Below are 11,493 nucleotides of genomic sequence, written 5' to 3' on the forward strand. Positions count from 1 at the left end.
CCTTCCTCCCTCGGGGCACCCCCTCCTTTACTCCGCAAGGACTCCCCGTCTCCCCTGTCCCTCGGGCAGCAGGACCCTCCTAGCCTCCGCCGCAGGGCCGCGCTTGGCGCCCCAGGCCGGTACCCTCGCACCTCTCCCGGAGCGCACCGGCAGCGAAGAGCGGCGCGGCGGGGACAGCCAGCGGTGATCGAGGCCCGGGCCTCGCAGTAGAAGCAGGGGAGGCGAGGGCCGGCGCGGCCCGAGGGCGACGGGAAGCGGGCGATGGCAGCGGCGGGCGTCCGCGGGCGGCGAGGCGGCGGCGGCGGGCGGCGCGAGGAGCCCCTGTGATTGGCACAGCCCGAGCCGGAGGAGGAGGCGAGGGGAGGGCGGAGGAGGAGGAGGAGGAGGAGGAAGAGGGCGAGCGCGGCGGCAGCGGCGGCTGCGAGGAGCCGTGCCTTCCATCTCTCCAGACCCGGCAGGACGGGGGCGGCCGCCGCGGGCCCGGGGCGGGGACAGCACGCAGCCTCGCCGCGCGCACCCCCGCCCGGCAGCGGCCCGGACAACCGGGGCGAGCGGGAAAGCGGCGGCAGCGGCGCCGGGGGAAGGATGCAGGGGAAGAAGCCGGGCGGCTCGTCGGGCGGCGGCCGGAGCGGCGAGCTGCAGGGGGACGAGGCGCAGAGGAACAAGAAGAAGAAAAAGAAGGTGTCCTGCTTCTCCAACATCAAGATCTTCCTGGTGTCTGAGTGCGCCCTGATGCTGGCGCAGGGCACGGTGGGCGCCTACCTGGTGAGTTTCCGTGCCAACTCCGCCGTGGGGCCCCTTCCCAGCCCGGTTCCCAGGCGTTCGGCTGGCACGAGGAGGGGGCAGCCCGGGCGCTGGGGGCAGGCGGGCATGACCTCCGCCCGGCGTGGAGGTTGGCGAGTGGTGCAGAGGCGGCCGCCGGGGGAGCTGCCGGCCGGGGCTGCCGAGCGAGCGGGAGACGGCGGGACCGCGGATGCCGGCAGCAGCTCGCGCGGCCGGCGGGGGCTGGGGGGACCCGGGGAGGAGAGGCGGCGGGCAGGTGGGGGTGAAACCATTCCTCTCCCACCTTGAAAGCACAGCCAGAGGGTGAGTTCGGGAACCCGCCTGGAGAGGAAGGTATCGCGGTTTTCAGGGGACCTGCACATGGAAAGAAAAGCCCGTTAGCATCCTGCGTCCTCTACTCTCCATTCCATCCGCCTGGAGAACAAATCCATTATGCATCATTTTCTCCAGGCGCTTTCTCCATCCGCCAATTACGGAGGGATTTAACAGTTTAGAGTAAAAAGCGCCCGAGTGTGGCCCTGATCCGAGCCGGGGCTGCGGGGGGCGGGGAGAGGGGAGGCATATTCCCACTTAATATCCTAATAGCCATCTCTCAGCGTCTGGGATAAAGTTACAGTACCTGGAGAGCAGCTGTGAGTTTGTGTAGTTTGCTACCCACTGTTAGACCTAAATTCCCCAGCGTGGCCTCCTTCCCAAGGGGGTGTTGCATCATTGTGCACATCTATTTCATTTGCCTTCTCAAAGGGGAAATTAATGCTCAAATGGCCAGGGGTGCATAACATATCAGGGGAAACAGCTTGTAATGACTCAGCACTGTCAAATACCTGCTTTACCTCTGTCTCCTGCCCCGACCAGGTGGTCCCAACTTGGGTTTCAGAGAGTGCACTTCCAGAACCAAGTCCGGTCCGGACTAAGCAGGCAAAGCTCTTTCCGAGTGTATAGCGTTAAGTCATTACTTGGCTATTGACCTGAAACTGAAATCAAATGTCATAGACTTTGAGTGTTAGTGAGCAAGTTTGATAGTGATAGAATTGGACAAGATTTTGGCTGTTGGATAACCACATCCTGAGACAGAATCATGCTCTTCCCGATGGTACCATTAATTCCTCTTTCCTGGCCTTGGGGTCAAGTTAATGAGGGCCTGCTGCTGGCTGCCCCGTCCGTACCATTCATAGGCAGTCTCCTGAGACTTGGGGCTTGCTTGGTCTCTGGTGTGGGGTAAAGTCAGTTATGTGATTGCAAGACAGGGTTATACAAACTCAGCTCGGTTCCTGGGGTGACGGACTTACAGGACTTCTAAAAATCAAATGCGTTTTCTTTGCTCCTTGTCAGATGAAATGCATCCTTTAAATCCCTGTTACTGTCTGCATCCATGACTTGTCTGCTGCCCGTGAACCTTGTAGCCAAAAGCACTTTTTCTTTTCTGTTTAGATTGTTGTTTTATGAAATGCACTTTGTCTGTAGTTCTAATATATAGTTACAGACAGTACCTGTGGCCTTCGGAATTTTGGAGTTAGGGAGTAACCGTGTGTTGGAGGTCGGTTTATCAGAGTGTCCTTGGAGGGAACTTTACTATAAAATATTCAAACAGAGACGTGTTACTAAGACACAAATGCCCAGTAATCAAAATATATGTGGGTCTGCGCTGTAACATATGCAAAGCATGTCATGCTTAACCGGGTCTCTGTTTAAGAGGAGGTAGTCAGTATATTGCCAGCTGCCTTCCGTTGAACAGTTTGCCTCAAGGGGCGATTCTGTTCAACAGGGTGCATTATTCATGTGTGGCAAACACCAACAGAACTTTTCACACCGTGAATGATAAAGGCATGGACTCAGTTTTCGCTTGCAATGACCTAAGGGTTTTGGGAGGAAATGAAGCTGGGCTTCAGTCCGATGAGTGGTTAAGAAGGTTAAGAAGCAGAGGGCTGATGGGGTGGTGGACGTTAGGGGCAGGGCTGGCACCAGGAGATGGGCAATTGACTTTAATCCCAGAATAGGCGAGCAGCAGACAGAGGAGGAATTCAGTCCACTTGGTGAGGACCTCTTGACATTTCCAGCCTGGGCTGATGGAAAGCCTGGTTCGAGGGGCAGGGGCACGGGAGTCAACAGGTGACTGGCAGAAAGCAGATGGAGGTCCCAGGGAGGACAGGGTTAGGAAATTGAATTCATTTGGATGACTAGGAATGAGGGCACAAGGGGCTCAGGGCTCTGCCTTGCCTGGCTGCCCCCGACTCTCCATTGCCTCCGTCTGAACCTCATGAAAATAAATCGTTTGCTCACCAGGGTTGACTGAATCAGCCACCTCTGGGTTATGTTCTTCTGGGCCGTTTGAGAGTTCTCTCTTCATCTGTTGTTTGGGAAGGAGAATTAAAAGTTTGTTATTCCTTGAGCTAGGTGAGACTTCTGCGTGGATGCTTTTGAGAATGAAACAGTACAGGATGTTTGCTGGAAAGGCAGATTTCTCCCTTTCAATTCATCACGGCTTTCTTAGGAAACCTGAGACCCTGTGTTCGTAGGCGATCACACACACAGGGTCCATGTGCAAAGTGTGTGCTATATATGATCTTTACACTGGCGATCAGTTTGCCCCTCTAATGAAGCATTTTCAGATATCTGATGACAGGCACACCTTGGGGCGCTGCCGACCCTGCTTACTTTCAGGGAGGGAAGGGTGATCGCAAATTCTATTTCCTGTTTGATTCCCAAAGGCCATGTAGTAGCCACCTTCTTATTTTATCTTCCCAGATGCCATTTTTAAAAAATATTCAGATTCTTCCTTTCATTTCTCCCTTTTATTCTGAAAAGACAGATTGCCCAGTGTCTTCAGTGACACTAGTACAGGCTTCCCAACCGACTGCAGAACTGAAGCAGGATGTTGCCTGTGATGTGAGAAGCAACTTGTGTGTGTGTGTGTGTGTGTGTGTGTGTGTGTGTTTTCCCTCAAGAACCTACCCAAACTCAAGGTAGACCTGTATATGAGAAAGCCACTATTGTTAAGCTAGGTAGGGGACCGGCAACTTCTGGCCCGAGTGTCAGGGTCTCCTGGAGGAGTGCAGGAGGACGTTAACCCTGATGCTATAGGTAAGGTGACTGGTGCAACCTGGGACAGCTGTGGATTCTGAAATCTTACCCTTGCCAGTGTTTTAACTGTAAGTCATGCTTCAGATAAGCCAAGAGTCACAGGGATGTTCTCTTGTAGTCACTTAAACAACCTGGCTGGCTAGGAAATGTTTTTTCAGCCTAAGAAGAGGGACCCGTTTGGTTTGAGCCCCACTGCGTACTGAAGAGAGGATGCAGTTTAATTTTCCTCTCCCAGGTCTTTGCTTCGGGTGGCTCTAGTCTGCACTGACCTACTTGCAAGGATGTAACATCTGCTTAAGTCTTGGGCTGTTCGGAGCAGGCACAGGCATCTGGGAACCGCACGGAGAGCAAGTTGTTTCGTGTGCGCTTTATGGTGTCTGGTAGAGACCCATGAGATGTTCCAAGCCGTTTCGCTGAGGGTAGCCGTACCTACAGAAGTCTGTGTATGCTCTCAAGTTACTGAGGACTGGCATTGATAAGGACGTGTACAGGAAATTAAAACTGCAGACACCTCTGAGCAGTTATGAATGAGGCTCAATTACAAATGCATTTGAATTTCTTCAGGATGAGAACTTTAAAAGGCCAATTGAGTCTTTGGCTGGAGCACATAGACGGTCCTTATGAACCAGGGGTCGGCATTTCCCCATTCAGAGTTATGCAGAAATGAAGCCTGAGGTTGTGGTGACAAAGTGAGAGGCGGATGACTGAGTGTTAAACAAGGTTCCACAAGGTTCCATCTCGCTGCTTTATAGTTGCTTTTTTTTTTTTTTTTCCATGCCTGAGAGCATTCAGTGGGCTTGCAGTCACTGCGCGAGGTGAAACGACTGGACTTGTTCTTTTCCTATTTTTTTTCCCCTAAAGATGCATCATGTTAAAGATGATTTTTCTTTTGCCCATCTAACCCAGAAGCGGACAGCTGAGAAACATGTTTAAAGTCCTTGTCAAATGAGTATGATGATTAAGGCAACTGTATTTCCCTTAAATTATTTTACACACTTATGGTTACTCAAAGTGACAAATTCCCTGCCATGTGCATAATTACTATATAGCCCCAGGTAGGAAGAAATAAAATTACTCTAATTTTTTTTTCTCACAGCTTAGTTGAAAATGTTTAGCTAATAATTATTTAGGGGGAAAAGTTATTTCTGAAAATTTCTTTCAACTGGCTTTGTGTACCTACCTCCATTTCCATGGGGATTTCCTCTCGTGTGTTTAGCCATCGCAGAAACGGAATGAGTTGTGAAGTGAGCAAGGGCTCTCAAGTTTGTGTGCAAGGGAAAGTAAGCTGTGGTGAATATATGGGGAAAAAGAATGGGAGAGGACCAGCAACAGAGTGATAGCTGATAACATATTTCTGAGTGACCAGACCAAAGAGAAGGCATAGATGGGTGATTCGTCTTTGGCTATTGTTTGGTACAGTCTCATTTCCAAATCGTTATCGTCCTTATGGCTTCTAAGGACAAGTAAAATATTCTTTCTATAAAAAAAATTTGAATTGTGAGTTGTGTAACTCTCCCCATTTCGGTTTTAGATACCTTACGAAGAGGATGGCCTGGAGGCCTCTGCCCAGTGGCCAGGATGTGCTTATCTGTTGCTCAGCATTAAAACTCATCTCCTTGCCAGCTGCCTGGACTGGTGTTGTTCTGTACCAGGCTGGATAAGTTTCCTCTGGTGCCGAGGCCACTGGAGCAGGAGGGTCTCTGTGAATTTCTCTCGCTCATCTTACTAAAGCAAGCTGTGAGGTGTTGCCTTGTGTAGGGACTTGGCAGACGGACCGGGGACGAGTAAGTGTAAGGCAGCAGAAACGATGGGGATACAGCCGCCTTTCGCATAGAAGTAGGCCACAGGGACTCGTGCTGAGCTGACCTTGGTCCTTGGATTATGGAGGGTGGGGCCTGCCAGGTGATGTGGGCAGGCAGGTGACTGTGCACGAGGTGCTTAGCCCCTGCTGTGGTGGAGAATTCAACTCTGCGAGAAATCCAGCGACCTTACTTCCAACTTCAGGACCACGTTTAACTCGCCCAGACTTAGCTGCACACACCACTGAGTAACCATGTTCCTGGGACCTAGAGTCAAACACTTAGCATCACTTCTATTCACTTCTGTTTTGCTGTGCAAATACCCTATCACGCTCCATGCCTTAGCGTGTGCATTGTTTACGTACACCCATTTTCTTGTACAGCGTTACATTCACCAAATACGGTATGCTGTCATTTTTTGAGGATGTCGGAGATATTTTGGTGGTAATTTTGATTGTATGGCTCACACATGGATTTAGAACCTCGTCTCCCCTGAAGACAAATCACCCACAATTTGTTCCTTCTCAGAAATGCCGGTGGTGATCTGTTGGCCAGGAAGACAGCATCCTTCTTCTTTTAATTTAGTTTTGCTTTCTGTTTCTCTCTCTGTATCTACGAAAGAGACAATACACAGGAAACAGTAAGTGGAGTCACTGACTTTGGTTCATACGATAAGTGGATTGGTGTGGTTCCAAGGCACTTGTGTTTGATGTGGCCTGAGTGCTTATGTGTTAATGTGAGAAGACAGTATTTTTTAATGATGAGAACTCCAAGATAAATGGTTAAAACTCCCAGGGAGAGAACGGCTTGTACCTGTGGCAGCTGTGTCTTATTGGATGAGCATCTAGAAGACCTGGAATTCATTCCTATGTCCTTCCCTGGCCAGCTGTGTGAGCTTAGGCTGGTTACTTAACCTCTCTGTGCCTTAGTATTTAATTTTAAAACTCACACTGTTGCTGTGAGGATTAACTGAGTCAGTACACTTAAAGCACTTTCAACACTGACAGTAAGTACTTGATAAGTACTGGCTGTCTTTATTAATAATAATACGGTTGTACGTACTTGCTGCAAACATAATAACTATATAGCCCCAACCGATGAGAAATACAGTTATTTCCATCAAGCTTTGGTTTTGGTGTAGTGAATTGTACATTCAGATGCCTTTCTATTCAGCTGAACATTTTGTCTGGGAGGTGAAAAGTTTTTAAAAGCGAGAAATAAGTACTGATAAGTAAGTTGCTAATTCTGTTTATTCTCTTATTATAAATACAGCAATCCATCTTATCTGACAGATGCTATAAAAATTACTAGTCACGTGGGAGAGGAACCTGCTATAGTCATGGTTCTGCTGACCATTTACAGTCAGGGGGCACTTTGAGGTGGCTGGAGAAGGGACAGATGCACTGATACCTCTCTTTGGGAGGGCTTCAGCATCTTTGCTCTGGTCCATGGCCACGGTGTGGAGAAGACTGGGTAGGTCTAGATTTGGAGCTGACTGAGGGGCAGGGCAGAGGGTGTTGGGCTTTGACTCAGAAAGACCTAGGACTGAACCTAGATCGGATGACTTACCAGTTCCTGATGACTTGACTTACCTGACCCTCAATATCCTTATCTGAAAAATGGGGATGCTGATAAAGCCTATCTTACAGATGGTTGAGAGATTTAAATACAAGGACACGTGACAGAGTGCTTCTCGTAGTGTGTGGTATTCAATAACTACTTTAACAGTGATGTCACAACCCCACTCGTTGACCTTGGCAGAGCAGACACCCCTTCCAGGGATCTGAGGATTTGGGGTACTGTGTGTGGCTTGGGCTCTGTTTTCCTCAATTGGGGATCTGGGCCCTTGTACCTTGCTCTGCTTTTCTGGATGAAAAGTGGTCAGTTCAAGGCAGCCTGGGATGTCAGAAGAGGGGACCGAGGGACATATGTTGTGGACATATGCTACCCTCCAGGCAGCCTTGTTTAAAATGTGCAACCTCAGAGCTCAGCGCTGGTTGCAGGGAAGGGCTCAGGTCCCCCGCCACACCCACTGCCTTCACCTCGGTCCTCTTGCAGTACTAAGCAGGGCTCAGCAAGCATGGCTGTGACCAGTCCCCGGATCGCGATCCTCTTTGGTTTCCTAGAAGCAGAGCCGTCGGGCTCTCGACACAGCCTGGCTGCTCGTCCCGTGGATTCGTCCATCTAGGCTTAAGGCTCATAGTGATTATTTAAGAGGACACCTTCTGCACGGTGCCCCCTCCTCCCATCAGTCCTTGTAGGAGCAGCTTTCCTCCTCCAGTCTGATCAGTCCTGATCTTGGGAAGGACAGGGCACGAACCGCACTTTTCTCAGTCAAGTTGCAGTGTATGTTTTGGGTGGATTCCGAGGTTCACGTTCAAATGCCATGGGCATCACAGGAGAGAACGGGCATGCTGAGGACCCCAGACCACCGAACCCTGGTGGCTTTGTGTTGATGTCGCTGAGGAAGGAACCTGTCAGCTTCCTAAAGCACTGAGCTTTCTGCAGCCACGGTTGTGGAGTACGCAAGCCTTCCTTCTGGGCATTCTGTGACAGTGTGCGGAGAGGGAACCTGCCGCTGGATGCGGGCAGAATCTCTGCAGTTGGCTGCTCCCAGCTTCTTTATTTCGGTTCTTCTTTGGGGCTTGGAGCCGAGCCCTTCTGAAAAGGGAAGTCCTTTCTGATGAACTGCTTCATTGCTTGTTCTTTAGTAGAAATGGTGGTAACCAACCCAGCTGTTTCTTCAGCGACTGGACATTTTTCTCCAGACGGGGAATAGCTATTTCACTAAGTTAGGAGGGTTGGTCCTTAGAATCTTCCTGGACTTAAAACAAAGGTCTCATGTATCCCGTCCACTCAGCACTCACTCTTAAAAGCAAAAAGCGACATCGGTTGCTATAAGCCCTTGTGTGTGGCTGGGGAGCAGGGGAGGGGGGCGAGCCCCCAGTCCCTTGTCCCCTTTGCCTTCGTGATTTCCATCATAAATACCCAGGCAATAGCTCCCCGGTACCCTCTGCTGCTGGGATGTCATATCCCAGGTGACACCTTAAGTTACCTGGTAACTGAATTAAAGAGGGTACTGACCATAACGAGGGGGTCTTATTTCCTTAGGGTTGTTTTTTGTCGAAATCTCTGCAGTGAGTGCTCTGAGGGTCCCGGAAGCAGGCTGTGGCCTCAGACCCAACCAAGCAGGCAGTGGTGTGACTATTGCATTCGGAGGGTGTGACAGAAGGTCTAGTTTACTGGGCAGTAGTGCAAGTCCATTCCAAAGCCCGGAGTATGCCGTCTGCTCTTCTGTCTGTGCATCTGTCTGTCTATCCATCCATCCATCCATCCATCCATCCACATTCCCTGCGTGGTGGCAGATTCTAATTTGTCTGGCAGGTTGCCCTCTGGGACGGGTCTCTGAATAATGAACCTGGCTGTCCAGGCAACCCTTGAAGCTTCTTCCTGGTATGTCTAGAGGCTGTGGTGGCTGTCCCTTCAGAGCCATGTAAGCTCCTGGTTGTGTAGTGTTAGCAGAAATAGGGAGGAGTTGAGCAGACTTTAGACACATAGCCCAGGGGGCTATAATGAAATAGTATATCATAAAATAGCCAGTTCCCTCCTGCAGCACTGCTCACACAACCCCAGGAGCCTGGGGAAGGTAGAAATGAATATTTTCACCTTCATTTCTGCACTTGCAAGGTTGTTGTAGGGCAAACAGTGTCAAGGTGGTGTTTTTCAATTAAAGCCTATTGTAAAATGATCTTGGGGATGGCTGTTGTCTTTCCCTCCTCCCATCCCTTTGGAAAATGCTTATGTAAAATAGGCAGGCTCCTTCTAATGGTTGGGTTTGCCCCCCCCACCCCGCGCACCCCCCACCCCATTCTGATGTTGCTGTTCTCCCATCTCCTGTTGATTAGAGTGAGAAATTACCGCCTTGAATATAAGCCAGTTGAAATTGGAACGCTGCCCTCTGACGGATTATATAAGCTTTACAATACTGTACCTGAAATCTTGGGTTTGAGAATTCCCTTAATGGGGAGAAAAATCTCCAAGCAGCAGGGACGTGTAAGTTTGTCTTATGTAAGATTCAGTTATTGTGATGCAACCTGTAAAATAAAGAATAGTGTTGATTCGTTCATCTCTCTGTTGGCCTTTTAGGGTCAGAGAATTGTTTGAAGGAGACCCACAGAGCCCCCTAGAGCTGACCCCCTGGTAGCTGGCTGCCTTCTCTCCAGGGTGCACAGGCTCACCCTGGGTCTGTGGTCCCTGCATCTCTAAGTGGCAGAGGGCAGGTGTCTGTTCAGGTCACTTTAGCGATGGCTCCTGCTGTTCAGTGGGGCATCGGAGAAAATCACTGTTGACTGTGATGGGCTGTATCCTTTGGCCATTTCAGTTCCTGAAGCCCTACCTTGATGGCCCTTAAGGATGTACTTTGTCCTGTTTTGCAAAACTGGCATACATTTCAGTGTGGCACATCACACTGCCCTCTTCTCAAACCCATGCATGCGTCGGGGCACAGCACAGCACACTGCATGATTGGTTTCAGATTTCCAGCCTCCTGAATTGTAGACAAGGAGTGTACTTTGTGGTCAATGGTGCTCACTAGGGAGAAAAGACTTAAGAGGACCTAGGCCTGTTGAAATAGCCATAGAAGAGCTCAGATGGGCCTCTCTAGTCTTTATGCAGAAAAACTCAGGCAAGACTTGTGATTTGTTATGTGGCGTGGTGTGTGGCCTCCCCAGTGCTGGTAAATGCTGTTGGTTGCAAGGCTTAACTTAACTTGCCAGTGAGAGGCTTTTCAGCCAGTCCAAGGGAAGGATATCTTTTGGAAACAAAACATAAATTAGCACCTTCCTTTTTACCTTTGCCAATCCGTGGAGATGCAGATAAATAGATCAAAAAGTCCGCGAGCAGTTTTGCAGCTTTGCAGCCTGTGGTTCATGGGAGCAGATGGGGAGGCCCGCCGTGCTGCGCCTGGGCTCGGAGTGGCGCGTGCAGCCAGCAGCGCTTGGGCTAAAGCCCAAGGCAGCTCGAGTACCTTGTAAGATGCCCGTGTGGGATGAACTGTCTAATAGGCATTGTGTCCCTGTATCTCAAGGTTGGCATCGGCCTGCATTGGGACACCCATTCTTAGGTCTTTCTAAAGATAACATGGCTGTACATTTGCTACTTTCATCTTAGGCAAAATCAGGGCACAGAACTAAATAACTTGCCTGAATGTGCTCCAGAGCCACCCCGTCAGCAGATGTGAGCAGGTAAACAGGAAGAGTTTAATTTTTGGAAATAATGATTATAAACATATACAAATGAAAATAATGTTTTGGTAAATGCTGGAAAAAAATCACTCATTTCTCTTATTTGCTTTTAAAACATCTCTCCCTTTTTTTTTTAATAGATGCTGTGTTTCCTATTAGACATCGTAGCTGTCCTTAATCTCGTAAACAGATAAAAATACATACATTTATATTTATCTGGCTTCTGATAACTTTGGATTTCATTGCGGAATGCTTTTGTCACATAAGCAGCAATTAAAAATCATCCCAGGGCTCCTGGCACCCATTGCTATCAGGGAGACGATTCCATGTGACAAGTGAAATGTTTCAGGTCCCCCCAGAAGAGAGCAGAGTGTTCTTGTGTTCAGGTCTGTTACCTTCGTGACTGCCTTTCTTTTTGTGCCAGGTGAGCTGAGTGCTGGGGGTCATGGTGGTCCGCTCAGCTCTGTTGCTTCCTGGTTGTTCATTAATTTGATTCTAGCCTCCCTCCACTGGTCCCTGACCCCAGCACGGACACGTTTCACCAATCCTGGCAGGATGTCATGGCCCGATGTGCGCGACCCCTGCAA

At 49.8% G+C, this 11,493-nt stretch overlaps 1 protein-coding gene across 1 annotated transcript in view; it reads left to right on the top strand.

Moving 5' to 3' along the window:
• The first annotated feature begins 330 nt into the window (after positions 1-330).
• The window catches only part of LOC116660243 (solute carrier organic anion transporter family member 3A1-like), a 115,038-nt gene continuing 103,875 nt past the window's right edge, over positions 331-11,493 (top strand). Inside the window, exon 1 of the mRNA XM_032469106.1 lies at positions 331-765. Within this exon, the coding sequence (XP_032324997.1) occupies positions 586-765 (180 nt within the window). The 5' untranslated portion in view covers positions 331-585. The remainder of the gene's footprint in view (positions 766-11,493) is intronic.

This window comes from Camelus ferus, chromosome 27 (assembly GCF_009834535.1).
Source record: "Camelus ferus isolate YT-003-E chromosome 27, BCGSAC_Cfer_1.0, whole genome shotgun sequence".
Taxonomy (NCBI): Eukaryota; Metazoa; Chordata; class Mammalia; order Artiodactyla; family Camelidae; genus Camelus; species Camelus ferus.